A 16,561-nucleotide genomic window follows, 5' to 3' on the forward strand; every position below is an offset into this window, starting at 1 on the left:
TGGGTCGTAAAGTCCATTTCGCATCGGACACTGCCCAGTGTGGGCACGGCTTGGACAGATATAAAGCCTCTGCGTACAGAGAAGGCCGGACAAAGTGCGTGACTGCCGTTGGCGAAAGGAGACCGGGTTAGATACCGTCTGAAAGAGCGGACGTCAAAACGGGAAGGCAAGGCGGGATGAATTCGAGAGCCAGACGTGCTGCCGGACGAGGGACAGCAGACAAGAAAGGAGGTTGCCGTCACCAATTGCTGCTCGAATGTATTGAGCCTAAGCGGCCAGGAGTCGTGGCCCGATGACCGGATGGTGGCTAGTGATGGTGAGAAAGGTTAGAAGGGTGTTAGCCGGGCATGCCGCGGAGAAAGGAGGAGTGGGGAGGAGCGGGCGGGGACAGAAAAGAGGGACGGACTGACGGGGACCTTTGAGGATGGAAAACGGATTGGCGGAAGGCTCGACTCGGCTGACGAAAGACGCGCAGACGCCGGCTAAACAAAACGAGTCCAGAGCATGCGCATTTGCGTCGCGAGTTAAATATCCATCAGTCCTCCCGAGCTCTCTCGATTTCCAACCCCGATAACCTCATACCTGTCCTCTTCTCCTAGCATTACGTTACATGCCAATGACCATGGCCCACTCTGGAGGAAATGCGTCTCCTACAGCCTCTAGCACTGACCGACCAGAGCGTTCTCGTAACGCGAAGGCACAGGCTCGCCACCGCGCCAAGCGCAAGGCCTACATCGAGCAGGTGCGTTTCGTCGTCGTCCGCCGCGACGGAAGCAAAATTTCTGACCCCGACGCCTCGCGTCCTTGACGTTGTATTCGTTCTACTCAGCTCGAGCAGACCGTGACCAAACTCCAGACTGTCCTCGCTCTCTCCCCAGAGCAGGTCGCAGCCCTGCCACCGCCGTCGATTCGCATTCGACAACTCGAGCAGGAGAACGAGAAGCTTCTGCACGAAAACAACGAGCTCCGGCGGCAACTTCAGATGACGGGCCGACGGGCCTCCATGCTCGACGACATCGACCGCCGCGGGTCACTACATTCGATATCATCCAACGACGGCTACGGACGCGAAACCAAAAAGCGGAGGATGTCGGACGAGGATGTTTACATCGTGAGTGGACCCAGTGCGCTTCCGATCTGGTTGGCTGTTAACATGTTGTTCGGTCCTGCGTGTCAGAGCCCACGAGAGACGCCCACGCCGCCATCAACGGAAGCGCTCGCGCCACCGCATCAATTCCCTCCCATCAACCACTCTTCCTACATGTCCTCGTCAACGCCACAGACGTCTTCCTACAACTCGCAGCTTCTTCCTTCCAATGGTGTCCATAGCTTCCCCGGCTATGCGAGTCTCCCTTCTGTCCACACCTCGGCGACGTCGAGCCCTACCACATACTCGGCAAGTATCAATTTCCTCCAAAGACCAGTTTAGCTTTAAGCGAAACTGCGTCTGATTCGAGCTCTGGATCCTAGTGACGTTGCGTGTTACAGCAACCAGGCCAGGCGTCAACTCCGCAGTCCCAGCACTACGCTTCAAACGGCCAAACTCTTCAGCAGTCGCGAGCGTCGCATCAACTGGGGAACGGTCAGGTGTTGGGGTCTCAACAGAGCTCACATACCTATGGGATTGTGAAGGTGGAGGAAGACGCGTATATTGTGGGTGTTTTTTTCCCCTAATTTTTTTTAAATTTAGTTTTGACTCACTTTGTTTCCAGTCTCCTACGCATGAACATGCACAACATCTAGCTTATAATACTCCCGCCATCTCTCCATACACTACCCACGCTCACGCCCATGCGCCTGAGCTAAACTCTTGGCAGCACACCTACTCCTCAGACCGGACGCAAATTCATGCCTAGACTTTCCCTTTATCGACTCCCTTTCACCCATTGAGGGCCGAACGGTTCCGGCCGGCGGTCTTGTTCATGTTCTTGTCGCGATAGCGCACCCACCTTCCGCTTTCCTCTCGACCTGCATATCGATCTCACGTCCTTTACATTTTTACTGTTTCCTTGCTCTCGTACACTGCTTTGCCTTGTCCCGGCGCCGTTACACGACCCTTTCTTCATCTCTATCTTGCTCATCACTCATCACTCTGCACTCTCCCTACTACTTACCAGCATCCGAGTATTGTCCGTCGTGGTCGCATTCTGAATCTGAATCATTGGTCTCATACATCTGGGCTATGGGCTTTTCACGTCTCATACTATCAACGACTGGTCTCGTTCGATTAGACCCAGACCGAAAGTAGCGTTTAGCGTTAGGTATCGCTCAAGATTTGCGTTTCGGTTTGGCTTCGTCTTGTCCATAGAAATCGTGTATTTCCTCTCTCCGAGGTCTTCCGCCTCCGTCTAGTCTGTCTGATGCAGTCTTGTGTCCGAGATGTCGTTCATGATCTTGTCTTAACGTTCAACCGTGGTCTCGTGTATGTATATATCACCCCGTTGTACTACTTCTTATCCCCAATGGCTCTAGCACTGGCCCCTTCATCCCTGGATACAATTGTCGCGCCACCTATTTTTCTCCTCTCGCTGTCACTCGTAAAACCCGCGGCGAATCCGACATGTTCAACGGGCTTGCATGTGTGCATCAGGACACCTACTCATTTAGCGGACAATTATCTCCACTGACTCGCTGGGTGGCGCATCACTCAGACCACGGTAACAGCATGCCGTATCCCGCCGTGTCCATTCGCCGCCTCAGTTCATCCTCCGCGGCCTTCCGACTCCCATTAGAGTTGCAAAGAACCCGAACATCCGTCCCCATCCGTCCGTCCGTCCATCACCGTACCCACAAAATCAGGGACAGCGACCTGCTCGCCTGCGTCCTCCGAGCAGCGAGGGATGCGTCTTCATCCATCAGAACATTCGGAATTTCCCCTCGTATCGGTACTTCACCCATTTCCAACCCACCCCACAGAGGAGCCCGGCTTCGGCTTCGACTTCGACTCGAGTCTCGCACGATTTCGCTCGGACGTTCTAGCCAGTCGTGGCTCGCGGGAACCTTTCGCCGAGACACCGATTGTGTCTTGTGGACAGGGAACAAGACGAGTGGGGCGAGAGGGGCGAGTGATATATTCAGGCCATACTTAGGGGTAGGAACTGCTGAGCGTCGATGAGGTGCCGTCACTGGCCGGTCTTCTTGCTTGACGCCATACGTTCCGTAAGTCATAGATAGATCGCCGACCCGATTCTCACGACTGCCAGTAGCGGAAGACGCGATTGAATTGAATGGATTGAATGCTGCAGCTAAACTTATAACTCTGTGAGTGCTTAAATTCTCCAAGGACTTATGACGACGAACGGAGGGAACGAACAGGATTTGGGCCCGGAGCTCATCGACGGCGAATTGAATCGGATGGGTTTGGGGACTCAAACCGAGTCCGATGAGCCGTCAACCATTCCCCAATGGGGTTCCGCTTTGGATCAATGACAGGTCACGGCGATATTGCACGGATACTTACTGTAACTCAATTTAACTGGCTTTGACCGCTTTGATCGTGGATGAGCTGCCACATGTACTTACACGGTATAGACATGCCGGCGGTATAATACACAAGGATACCGACCATGCGGGACCGGACGCAGCTAAGGCCCTTCGACGAGTTATCTGCCGGCAGTTGCAAGGAGGGGCGCAACCGCAACGACGCATCCATGCGAAGAGTCATTTTCAGGGTGTACATACGCGGTTTTTGATTGATCTGCCGGAGGATCATGATCAGGAGGGAGAAAAATACGACTGCAGGAAGCGATGTACTCACCATGTGCTCAAGTGGACACATGTTTGATTCGCGAGGGGACAAACTCCAAAACGCAAGTGTCCACAACTGACGTGCCACGCCACCCGATACGGGCCACGCCCCCATTCCCTAGTCCGTTAGTAGGCATCCTTGGACACCGTGATAATGTACGCAATGACCGGGAGAACATGAGCGAACGGTTCGGTTTCCATTTCTCCGAACAGTGTCACCGTGTCAAGAACAGAACCTAGAAGACATAAAGCTAAACGGTCGGGGTTAGCCTGATCTGCGTGGTGGGTTATATGGAGAGCCTAAAGACAGAGACGCAACTGCTACGGTGGCTTTTAGTATACTCGTGAACCTCTATCACTGCGATCCAGGGGCGGCTTGCGATTAAGTTGACATCTGTTGGTGCATACGTCCGTCGACAGTCGTCACTACACATAAACAAAAGGGCAGCAAACCATGATCGACGAGGATAGGCACAGAGAGACAAGACCACAGCCTTTTCGACAGGAGGACCTGTCACCGCGATTACCGCGTTCCAGTCATGCCCTTCTACGCTAGACCCTCCGCAGATAAGTGCTTGCATACCCCGTAATGAAAAAAAAAAACATCGCTCGTCGTCGGCCGTCAAAAGGCCCGAGAAGCTGATCAACCAGCACGAGTTTCATCCGGTCAATGCCAAACATGGGCCTACTTACCTTCCCCACAAGGACGGCCGCAGTAGGCTTAGGCCTTCGACCCGAGAAAACTGGTGCCAAGTGTACACAGAACAGAAAACGAGGTGACCCAAGGACGGTCGGTCAGCACTCACGGACATCCTGAGCGCACCGAGCGCCGACGCTTCTAGTGTTGGGCCTTGACGAAGTTTCGCAGAATGATTCGTAGTTGAGCGAACGAACATAGAGTTCAGATTTGAAAGAATAGAACTTTATCGATCGGTGGCGTGGTCCCATCTCCGTCGCCAGCAGTTATCGCGTATCAGTCTCGGTGGCCCCGTCCGACGTGGAAGGCTGTAGCACTGTCACAGCGCAGTGATGCCCGTTAGTGAGTTTGCGATTGGGATGTGTATATGTTTGCACGCAGGGTCGGGAACATGAAGGGGAAGAGGACGCAGCGTCAGCGAGCCGTGAGTGGATACAGACATTATGGGCGCAGCAGTTTCGGAGGATAGCGATGAAGGGATGCGGAGGCCGCAAGAATTTGGGATTCTCGAACAGCCTGGAAACGAAAGCACGTGAGCTAGGACACGGCGTGACGCGAAGGCGGGCAAAGGTTATTGTGGCCCATGTTGACAAGGAAGAAAGTCGCTCGTGTCTGCACAAAACACCAACCAAACAAGAACAATCAACAGCAAAGGCCAACGCGCGGGGATCCAAGCCCTGTCAGAAAACCTTTATCATTACCAGCACATTATCGTCGACACTTCATCGAAATCCTCTCCATCAAAAAGAAACAATGGCACGTCTCGCGGATGAACAAGGTCAGTCAGGTTGAAACTGCACAGATGGAGGAACTGATGAGAGCCCTGCGAAAGGTCAAAGCGTCGACACGTCAACCCCGCCGCGAGCATCATCACTATCAAGTAGCTCTGCTGGTCCCTCTCTTTCCCCGCCGAAGGGAGATACAAAACCTCAATGGCCGCCAAACCAAGGCAAGGGAGCGAATCCCTCACCTCCTCCAAGCCCCAAGCGACCAAAGGATCCCCGAACCAAACGGCGTTACTTGTTCGATGCTCTAAAGAAGCGTCGTATTTATCGAATCGCGAACACTGTCCGATTCGACAGTAAGTCATTAGATCTTCTGAAGATCGGCGTGAAACTTTACTGAGCTATGGGCATCGTAGGAGCGTGCCCGAAAATTTTCAATGCCACTATGGTTACGCCTGATGTGGTATGCGGGGGGCTTACTAGTAAATATAACTTTGATATGGATATGAGAGCAGACGCGTGGTACATAACCTGGAGAAAAATGGGCGAGAGCGGATGGTATGTGGCGTGCTTTCGCAACGTTGACAAATGCTATCTATGTTGACCATAACCTCCCATAAACATAGGAAATCAAAGGAAGAGCTGCGACGAGTGACACAAGAAGTGACACACCAAATCGTGGGCGATTTCTCCAGCTTTCTTTTATTGAGTGCTAAGCGCAATGCCATTCTTTGCATAATATAGCTGGCTGAACTTGGGCACCGGCTGATGGAAGAAGTACATGGTCACCACTTCACTTTCATCGATGCTCATCTGAGCCACGACGTCAAGGGCATAGTATGGGCCGCTCAAGACATCGTTTCTCGATTCGGAAAACTGGGGAGGGGTCGTGATGCGATCTGCGTTGGCGTAAGTACAAATCATGCATCCTTCCCGAAATCATCACCTTAGCGAAATAACGCACCTCGAGTAGATACCAGCGATGCGAGAGGGGATCGAGGCTTGCAAGATACTTGAATACCAGCACGATATCCACGTAAACTTGACCTCAATATCGAGCTTGATCCACGCCGCTGCTTGCGCAGAAGCTGGAGCAACGGCGATCACAGTCCCTATCTCAAAGGTCAGTGTTCACGGTGCTCTCTAACGATGTGGAACAAAGTTCAACTGATTGACATTCGTGTACCCGACGGTGATATTTAAAGATGACGAGTAGGCAGAAAGGGCGCAAAGAAGTCATGACTGGACCCGTTTTGGAAGAGATTCGGGCGATAAAGGCGTTTTACGCCTTGCATGAGATACCAACGATGGTGATCGCGGGACCAGCAGAGCATGTAAGTCGTCCTTCCTCCCTTCCTTCCTTTGAGTTACGCCTTCGTCAGGCAGAATGCTCTATTGTGCTAGAGATGAGTCTTTGGGTGTAGTGAGATTTTTTGATAGCACATAACTGACGTTACCCGGTCATCTAGGCTCGCGAGCTTTGTGCATTGGCGTCCCTGGACGGGCTTGCATTCACAGACGGACAAGGTCGATGGTGTGAGCAATGGAACTCATACCCCAAGCTCGACGCCCGCTGCTCAGACTCCACAGAACAATTCCTTGAGAAGCTTCCGTCCCCTATAGACTTTGAGTATCCCCACCCGGGTACAAATCCCGAGGCCGTATCTTCTGAGACACTCGAAATCTATGAGGACATCTCCACGAATTCTGAAACCTCGACGGAGTTCAAACACATCAAAGCCATCGCCAACTTCATCCGCTCCAAACTGGTCCTCCAACGATATGCCGTCTCCAGCACTGTTGAACACTCGCACGGATCGAAGCGTTCCTTTGAAGATACGCCAAGCTCTGAGCGGTCTTCTAAGAAGAGGAAGATGCGTTAAAGCCAGTGATATGTTGTAGGCGACGAGACACGAGGCTCTTATTCTAGCCAAGGAGAAGGCTAGACGAGAGGAGAGGGACCCGCTCCAAAAACGACGGTGTGGAAAACGATGGAGGATTAATTCCTTACTTCAAGCTCGAACATTGGAAGAACTCGAATGTATGTAGTCCACCGACAGTAGGCGAGGTGTGTCAGCACCATTCGATTCCATCAGGGATGGATAGTCTATGGACCATATTGTATTAGCCGTGTACGTGTCATGTAACGAGGATGTGGATTAATGTGGGCCCTGTTCAACGAGCATGTATGAAGGGGTCGTTTACGCCACCAACGCCACAGCAATGTTATACCGCGTGCACGACTCACCCTAAGCACTGATATGATAACCTAGAACTCTCCAGGGAATCCATATCATGACTATCATCCGCCAATTTACATTGACGGAGATGAACTGTGCTACAGCTATCGCAACAAGCGGTCTCGCCAAACGTAGGCCTAGGAAAGTTCATCCACACCGCCTCAACTAGGAACAAGGCGCTTGCCTGCATCCGAGGACGTACGCAAACACCCACCAGTCAGGCTGGCTGGGAACATAACTTCCTGTATATGTCTTAGCGGGCAGCCCGATGATAACTTATCACCGTTGGGCAGGACAGTGCCAGCCCCAACTTGTGGTACCATCGTCTGCCTACAAGGTCCAAGCTCGCCACACCGAGCAACCGCGGAAAGACTGTCAAACTCCCCAATCTGCCGAAACGTGCCGGGCAAAAGAAGATGAATAGTAGTGGCAGATGACCATTCCATCGACCGAGAAATCATGTCTTGTCTGTGAATCAGCAAACCCCTTCCGCAACGCGACTGCCGCATGGCAATTCGAAGGAGCCTCCTGCCGGGCGGAGGTGACGGATCCAGTCGCAATGATTCGACGGCGGTCTAAAACCAGAGAAGCAAGGCAGAACGCTGAATGAACAAGGATATGAGAAGAGCGCCTCGCCCTAATGGGCGTCAAAGTAGACGAATCGAGTAGACGCTAGCAGCGGCAATTTGCAGCCTTGGTCCATGACTTGTATTTTGGACAGCTAGACGTGGTTCCACCCAGAGACAAGAAGGAAAGAGTCTTACAAGTCAGGACGGGCGGCGTGGCCGGTATGCCCACAGATTCACTTTAGAACTTCGTCTGTAAAGTGGGTAGAGCGGAGGTATTCGTGAGCGAAGAACCTCCACCTCATGGAAAATAAGTCATGGACGAACCTGGCCCCACTCCACACTCAAAGGTCACCGTCAAGGTTAGCTTTTACTCGCCTTCCTTGATATACAGTACTTCGGCCTTCCAGGTGGGTCTTGTCTGGGTCGCCCGTGTTGTCCCTGACCATACGGCCAACGATATCAGCGGAATCCTCCGATACTCGCTGCTGCGAACAACAAAATATAAATGGTCTTGACCAGTACAGGTAGAGGTGGCAACGCTTTGACATAGAGCGGTGATCGCAAAGCGACGTAGATTGCGCAAGGGTGTGATGTCCGCCTTCAAGTCAAAAGGAGTTTCGGCAGTTATTCTTGCGTTGAGGCCTCGCGAGAAGAATTGCATCTCCTCGGATGATAGTTGTGATGGACACAGCGGACATACGCCATACTTAAAAGTCAAAAGAACGAAGTAAGAGCCACGGAAAGGCCGCCTTGCTCCTTGGGTTGAGGTTCATCTACATCAAGAGACTGATGTTAATTTTTGGGATGGGATGCCACGAACCTCATTGAAGAACCAATATAGATACTAGAAGTCCAGACGGAGTTCTACCGATTGTTCGGTGGACATAATAAGCATGGCAGCGAGCGGTGACTAGTACGAGGGACTCGGACTCATTGAGCATGTCGTTGTGGACGACGACGAGCATGAACACCGCACTTTGTGCGTCCGTTTCCCCCATAACCTGGCGGATGTGGCGGGCCGCGAGCACTGCCTGATGAGAATCGTTTTATGACCAAGCTGCTCTACGTCTTTGTTGTCTGCGGCCAAGTCCTCTTTTCTTGCCTCTTACGTTGATCTGCTCGGGATTTACACTATGAGTGTCCGTCTAAACGCCCAGTCGACCCAGGAGAAGTACTCAGAATTGCTGGACAAGTACGATACTTGGCTGTTCGACTGCGATGGCGTCCTGTGGCACGGTGATCGACTAATCGACGGTGTAGTAGAAGTTCTGGAGACTCTGAGGAAACGAGGTCCGTATTGAAACTTTTCTATGGTGATGATTCAATCTCATGTTCAGCTCATACGGTTTTGACCTGGTCGTCGCTTCCCGTCTCAAGGCAAGCACATTCTCTTCGTAACGAATAACGCCACAAAGTCGCGGAAGAACTACAAGAAGAAGTTCGACAAACTGGGAATTCAGGCTGAAGTCGTGCGTAACACCCAGTATAACTCACACCTCGAAATCATCCAAACGGGTTACAGGATGAAGTTTTTGGTTCGGCCTATGCCTCGGCTGTCTACCTCTCATCTGTTCTGAAACTCCCAAAGGGCAAGAAGGTGTATGTGATTGGCATGGACGGACTAGAGGAGGAGCTCAGGGACGAGGGCATTGACTTTATCGGCGGAACCGTCAGTCCATTCTACTTCTCTTCACTCGACGAACGCTCACGTTGACGCCCATGACCTTGAAACATGGTAGGATCCTGCGGACAACACCTTCGAACCGCCCTCCGAGATCTTGCCAGATTTCTCCGTTGGCGCCGTGGTCATCGGCCTCGACATGTCCATCAACTACACGAAGATGTGCAAGGCGTTTCGCTACCTTCATTCCAACCCGGACTGCGCGTTCATTGCTACAAACAAGGACTCGACGTATCCTGGAAGCCATGGACTCCTTCCTGGCGCCGGGTCTTGCATCGCTCCTCTCGAGTACGCCCTGGGACCAAAGAGGACGGCATTGCCCATCGGGAAGCCCAGCAAGACGATGCTTGACTGTATCATGGCGAAGTGGGGTTTTTCTCCTTCGAACCCTGGTACCTGTTCTTTTCTGACATCCAGCGGCGTGATGCAGGCACCACTTTGACCCAAAACGTACGATCATGGTCGGTGATAGGTTGAATACCGATATTGAGTTTGGAAAGGCCGGTGGACTCTCCACACTTCTTGTCCTGTCGGGTGCGTATCTCTTCATGATCATGGTTAGAGGTTGTGCTCACACGTTTGGGGCAGGTATCACCTCTGAAGACGAACTGACCGGGCCTAACCCCTCCCCTACTGTACCGGACTATGTTACAGATTCTTTGGGAGATCTCCGTGCTGCGAGCTAGAAGTAAAGTACTCTCGATAGAGGTACCGCTGAATGTCTAGAAACGTGCAAAATAGATCGGTTCAGGCAGCTTCCCTACATGTGAGTACTTTTATCGTTGAACCGTCATGAGGGCTTTGCTGATTGGTGTTCTCTTAAAGAAGCGGACATATTAATAGATATATAGAGGGGACCCATCGCACATGTATCAGTGTTAAGCTGTACTATAAAAGGTAGAAGAAATCACAAACATTATCCTTAGGATTTTTGAAGGCCGCTTCGCGTGCCATTGTATAACCCCTCTCCGTCTACATTGTTCCACTATCGACTGCTCATGATCCGTACAGAAGAATGGCGTGATCATATCCACAGGTCTCAACGAAATCGAACTCGAATTGCCCAGTCCAGTCGAGAACTACGAAAATATCTTATACAACTCGTGATCCGTGGCCCTTTGGTAGCTCTTCTACCTTCTTCCCATTCCGTCACCCCGACCGTCCGTATCGAACCTCCCTCAGAGTCTCGCATCGAGCGCCAGTTTAGAATGTCGCTTTGCACGAAACATTGGTCCGACTAAGGACCGGTGCTGTAAAATTCGCCACGACATAGTGGACAGACCCGCTCCATGATCAAAATTCATGAGGACACAGATACTCAAACATCGATCGGACCGACACGGTGTGCTCGCGTGCATATAATCAATTTCGATTCAATGTGGTATCAGAACTCGAGGAATACACCGTGATCGACGTTGTTCATTCACAACGTAGTATGTACAACGCCATGCACGCAAATCATCGACATCGAGGACATACCATGTGCACGCTCTCGATCGATCCATCTCACTCCTTCAAGTTTTGCATCACTATACCAGTGTCGATCCGGGAATTTTGTTGACCGGTTCATATCCCATCCATCCATCCATCCATCCATCCATCCATCCTTCCGTCATTGGCCACGAGGGCCCTTGACCGCCTCGAGAGAATAAGTCCTTGGACCTATGACCGTAGGGACATCTAGAACTTCGTATAAGGTTGATGATATACACTGCGTCCTTGTTGAAGGTAATCAGTACTGTACCACCCACGGTCAGCACGTCAAGCAGTGCCCCAGCTAAATCTAGAGGGTCGGATACCATCTTGAAATCGAAACTGCAACGTTTGGTCGTGAGCGTGGTTAACTCTTGATAGTCATCGCTTGAGGAGGCTGGTCCCCCCACATCGCTTCGAATACCAAGTGGAGGGTAAGCGACATGAAAATGTCCAAAACATGCAGCGCCTTTGAACGACGAAGCCAGCATAAAATGCAGGCTACTATTGTAAACAGAAGGAAAGAGGGGCCGGTGCGTGTTCTGTGGTAGAGCCTGCGGTGCCACACCTCCAACACATTCTCGTTCCAGTCCATGAAGCTGCCAAAAGAAATGAACACAGGCAATAAAATCAGCTGTGTAACGACGATTGAGGGCTGCGAGTATGATATCGCGGTGTATAACTCACTAGGACCAGACCTCTGTCAATTCGACCAGTTTTGGGGATTGGCATTAGGTTTTTTCTGCTTTATGAAGCCGTACGGATTATATACCATTTGACATCATAAATCAGGAGCGTCTGTCAGTCCTACAGTCGCCTTAGCTATCGTTCTCTTCGTCGTCGAGGAAGGACATGGTGTGGCGCACCGAGTTGGTGAGGGGTTGGCAGAGTCGACATGACAAAATCCACTGGGCTCTTGGTAGTATCATTCCAGCACACTTTATCCATGATTGGATCAATCAGAAGGATAGTCGGGACGTTCAGCGTCAAGACATGGACAGCCAAAGTTGACGCGTTGAGGATTGGACTCGGTTGATGTCGATGTTGGTGGACAAGTTGGTCCGGCAACTGCCGTTCCTTTCTTTGCAGCAAACACTCACCAGCACTCACCTCGACTCTTCCTGCCTTACCGTTTTGGCTACGATCATTCGGCGACTATAATTGGGCTCGAAATCATTTGCTTGCATTCACTACAAACTACCTATGGTGCCCTCTATTTGGCTTTCCCACAAATCATCGATGTTCAGGAAACCGAACGCACACGACTGTATCCCGGACCCTCTGCCTTCATGGGAAGGAGAGCAAGGCAGCGTCGCAGGACATTCCACGGACGATTGTACTTTGAATGCATATCTTCAATAAGGCGCTGCTAAAGTACTAGTAGTCGTAAGGGTGCCGAATTCTGCTCCCATATCTTGGATTACTCACTCGGACAAGGCGAAGACAGTTGCAAGGTCCGTCAGTAGCCCATTGTCGCACTTTGTTCTCCATTTTCCATCATTATGCACTGATCAGTGTTGTGACTGAGTCCTATCTCCATAGCGATGTTCATGTCATCGTGATGGGTACAGGCTTTTGTTCATTTGTGCGCTTCTTGGCGGCAGTGACACATTGCGTCATGGACCGATTCGGCAAAACAATGGGCTCTTGCCTGCATGCATGGTTTCACCCCTGTTGCGCTTCTCCTCTGGCACCGATTAACCACGATATAAAGTATTGTCTCGGTCTTTCGCGATCCATAGCTTTCCGAAGCTTCTCCCACGTCGATCTCTCCTATTCTCCTCGCCCTCGCTGCAGCCCTCGAACTTGTGTCTTCACCTTGTTGGTCATCTCAACTCATGCCGGCGGCGACCAACACGTACATTCATAGCCTGTCGTTGTCGAAGAGTATTCCTAGCGAAGACCCAAGAGAAATACCCGTTGAACGCGTGATCAAGAGAGAGGACCTGGTTGATATTGCCCCAGACCGCGAGGACTTTATCTTGGAGGCCGGTTCGATCGAACATATCAGGGAAGCTTTGAAGATTCGCGCGCATAACAGAGAGTAAGTCCGTTCCACTTCCCCGTACCCGATCTCTCTGTGCTAAGTCTGTCTCGTACAGTCACTGGTTACTCCAGGCTCGTACGCGTCTCCATACCAGGGTGCGAGACCCCGCCGTGCGTGTCGCCAATCTCAACCCTGAGCCCGTGCCCGAGCCTGTCCCCATCAACACCCGGGATCGTCGCTCCATGTCCGTCACTCAGCTGAATCACCTATCCTATGAAGTATCCCGGAAGCTGTCCCTCCAGCCTGAGCCAACATTCGAAACGCCTACAGAACTCCATGCCACTTACATATACAACCTGAGCACGACCGACCAACTCATCTCTCCCCGTCCTCTCGGCCCCACGCACATGCTCATCGCCTTCTCCACTGAACCCCTCTCAGGTGTCTATCCCAAAATCCTCGAATGCCCCATCAACGATCTTCTCTTCGTCGCTAACTGTCCTAACCTGCTCCCTGACCTGGCTTCTGGCAAGAAGCTTCCTCACCGCTTGCCGAGGGACCTGCCTCGAGTCTTGTTACGCGTGAAGAACCTCGAGACGTTCGGTCCGTTGGTCGTTTATCTGCATACCAAGAACCAGGCGGCTCTGTTCCGTGCGCTCGTACCGGAGTGGATACGCGATGTCGTGCATCCATTGCCTATGTTGTTCAAATCTGCTACAGCTGCGGCGACCTCACCGGTTCTGCTCTCGTCGCTTTCTAGTTCGTCTAGAAGTATCAATGGAGCTTCCTCTAGTAGAGGACGCACGGCGAGGCGTCGCAGGCGCAATGGATCTCCGGACAGTGATCTCACTATAGTCACTTCGCTTCCAACACAGACAGCTGCTAGGACCGTCGAATCTGTGGCGACAGACCTCATTAATATCGAAGGCCTGGTCCCGTACGCCGCACGTCGTGACGACCTATCCACCACTTATGGAAGACTGAACAAACTCAAAGGGAATCTGGACCTGCTCGGGTACTACGGCAGGGAGGTTTGGATCGAGTTGGACGGTATGCGGGAGGTTTTAGGGAAGGCGTTGAGTGAGAAGAAGAGGATGAAGGCTGAGAGCTCAGATAAGGAAGATGGTGCTCAGGCCTCTGTCAGTGGGCGATGAGGCCTTGAGGGTCGTTCAGTCAGATTTACCCTTTATGTTTTTCCCTTATTTTCTTTTTCCTCTGTGGCTTTGTACTATACTCATTATGCCTCCTCATTCCGTACATATGCTTTTACTGTTATGTCTGTTATCTTATGCTCTGTACAGTTCGAGCTGGGCTCGCCACACTGTTGTTCTCCTACGCCACACATGAAATTGACACCAATTTGACGCTTATCGGTCCGATAATTCACCCGCGATAGCCGTTCATCACTCTCACTTGGACCCTCGCCACATCCAACCTTTCCTCTTAACTGAACCTCAAGCTGTCTCCGACGACGTTCATATGCTGAGGAGATGCTTGGCCGTTCCTCGCGCCGGCCTTGCTTCACCATCCACGTCGACTCTCATAATAGTGACAACACCCCATAACTTGGACCTGCAATGTCTCAAGGCGCAGAACCATAGCACTCCGAGTTATAGGGAAAGGGCACCCGAACTGAAGAGGGTACCGAAATCGAAGAAGGATTCGAAGAGCTTGAGGGTGAGTTCTTACTTGCTCTGTATTTGTCAGTTTGGGTGTGGACATCGTACGGATGGTTGGTGGTAGCCACAGTTAGTCGTGTATCCGTGGTCGAATATATAGCTATGAACACTTGGGAGGTTGTCATCTTTTAAGAGTCTTACATAGAGCTGTCATTGTGGACCATATCTTCAAGGCGATGTCCATTTCGTTGTTCTCGTGTCACGTACCCCAGCAGAAGTCATATGCTCAGACTGTCGCATGCCATTCCATCACGACAACAATGAAGACTGTATTTCTTACCTGAGCAGTGCACTTCTGCTGGACAGCACGTTTGAATTCTCAATAGATCGTTCTCGCGATTCTGATTTTCTCGTCCATATCTTGTCAGACAGCCGGAACCACACCTGGATCCGTCATTCCACTCGTTATCCCCCTACGGAGCAACACTCCCATCCTTGACTCCTCCCATCCTGCAGCAGGCATACCTCTGCGGCAACTTAAAACCCCGAAATGGTCCTGTCCACTCTTTTCCCTGAACGCATATCCGAAAGCCCTACTATCTCAGCGGGACCTGCCTTACGACGAACACCTCCCACCGTATAACGTCGAACGTTACCCCCCGGAGTCAGACCAGCCAAGAATGCAGAAGGGGCGCTCCAAGAGAGGAAGGATCAACTTTTCGATGCAGACGACGTTTTTCAATAAGTGGGTGGAAGTGGACGCAGTGAGGAGGTCGGTGATGAAAAGGAAGTTGAAGCATGCGGTGGAGTTGATAGTGACGAAGGGAGCGAATACCGGGTGTACTGAGGAAGGGGTTGGCCAGTACGGGGAGGCTATACTGGGAGCGCAGAAGGTCGTGTTTGATGAGAACGATGCGGGTGAGGAGAAGTGGCTGATCCCTGGTGCGTATCCTTTACTTTGACATTTTCGATCAGGAGGTTTTTGGTCGGTGTGCTTGACTAAGTTGTGGGTTAGATTACACGTATGTGTTCATCCCGAAGAACCAAGTATTCCTCATGGGGCTTCAGAGGATGATAGAGCTGGTACGCGAGGCACTGGTCTCACTTAAGAGACAAGCCGTGGTCTTTGAAGCCAAATTCGGACGGACCCTCCAGTACCCAAAACGAAATGTAAATCTCACAATTTCTACAACCATGGTGTTGTACATACTCAAGTCTGATCCCGTCTGCAGGATCCAACAAGTCCGCAAACCACGATGCCGCCTCTTCTCCCAGTTCCCCCTGCGATCAGCCCCCGGCCTACAACCGAAGCCGACCCAATCCCCTTGGCCAAACATTACCGGAATGTAAGTACTCCGTTCGCCAGAGGTATATGCCTACGACGAACTCTCTCCTAACACTTACCGTTTCACCTATCGCGCTGTTCTTCAGTTAGACAGCCATATAGGTGCCAGCAACTACGTTGGTCGCCTCGCCGCTTTCGGTCCTGGCTCTCTCACCGACTTTACCCTTCCCTCCGCCGCCCCCTTCGAGAATCCTGGCAGAATCTCTACCAATAATGCTCAATGGAAAAGGAAGCTCGTATGGGAACAGGGCTTCGGTGAATGGACTGTCCGTCCCAAACGGAAGAAGTCGAAGAAAGAAGACAAAACGAAGATTGCGGCGACGCAGCAGAAGATGAGCGCGAGGCAGAGAACGCCGGGGAATGTGGAGAAACATAGGACGTTTAGGATGAGGAAGGTGCCGGTGCCGACGAAATTGGATTCGAAATTGACTGGGGAGCGGAAGGTGCCTATGAGGGAGAGGGATCTGCATAGTTAGGC

The 16,561-nt window shown here is 51.7% G+C and overlaps 4 protein-coding genes across 4 annotated transcripts; all 4 read left to right on the forward strand.

Annotated features, from left to right (window-relative positions):
- Positions 1–622: 622 nt before the first annotated feature.
- On the forward strand, positions 623–1,856 carry STEHIDRAFT_156063 (uncharacterized protein; the record flags this gene model as incomplete). The annotated part of the gene is made up of 4 exons (XM_007303321.1): positions 623–742; positions 830–1,423; positions 1,489–1,653; positions 1,713–1,856. 4 exons carry the CDS (start codon positions 623–625, stop codon positions 1,854–1,856), a joined length of 1,023 nt encoding a protein of 340 aa, XP_007303383.1.
- Positions 1,857–5,197: 3,341 nt separating this feature from the next.
- On the forward strand, positions 5,198–7,746 carry STEHIDRAFT_167936 (aldolase; the record flags this gene model as incomplete). Its single annotated transcript, XM_007303322.1, has 7 exons — positions 5,198–5,222; positions 5,277–5,525; positions 5,586–5,632; positions 5,914–6,078; positions 6,143–6,292; positions 6,375–6,503; positions 6,639–7,746. 7 exons carry the CDS (start codon positions 5,198–5,200, stop codon positions 7,050–7,052), a joined length of 1,179 nt encoding a protein of 392 aa, XP_007303384.1. The 3' UTR covers positions 7,053–7,746.
- A 1,315-nt stretch (positions 7,747–9,061) lies between these two features.
- Positions 9,062–10,652, forward strand: STEHIDRAFT_77887 (2-phosphoglycolate phosphatase). The gene is made up of 7 exons (XM_007303208.1): positions 9,062–9,268; positions 9,356–9,447; positions 9,501–9,647; positions 9,718–10,025; positions 10,090–10,193; positions 10,248–10,425; positions 10,485–10,652. Exons 1-6 carry the CDS (start codon positions 9,112–9,114, stop codon positions 10,343–10,345), a joined length of 906 nt encoding a protein of 301 aa, XP_007303270.1. The 5' UTR covers positions 9,062–9,111; the 3' UTR covers positions 10,346–10,425; positions 10,485–10,652.
- A 3,946-nt stretch (positions 10,653–14,598) lies between these two features.
- STEHIDRAFT_130583 (uncharacterized protein) lies at positions 14,599–16,559 on the forward strand (the record flags this gene model as incomplete). Its single annotated transcript, XM_007303323.1, has 5 exons — positions 14,599–14,796; positions 15,167–15,680; positions 15,754–15,908; positions 15,971–16,084; positions 16,170–16,559. The coding sequence occupies 5 exons, from the start codon at positions 14,599–14,601 to the stop codon at positions 16,557–16,559; spliced, it is 1,371 nt and encodes a 456-aa protein (XP_007303385.1).
- Between the last annotated feature and the right edge of the window lie 2 nt (positions 16,560–16,561).

The sequence above is a fragment of the Stereum hirsutum genome (genome assembly GCF_000264905.1).
Source record: "Stereum hirsutum FP-91666 SS1 unplaced genomic scaffold STEHIscaffold_6, whole genome shotgun sequence".
Lineage (NCBI taxonomy): Eukaryota > Fungi > Basidiomycota > Agaricomycetes > Russulales > Stereaceae > Stereum > Stereum hirsutum.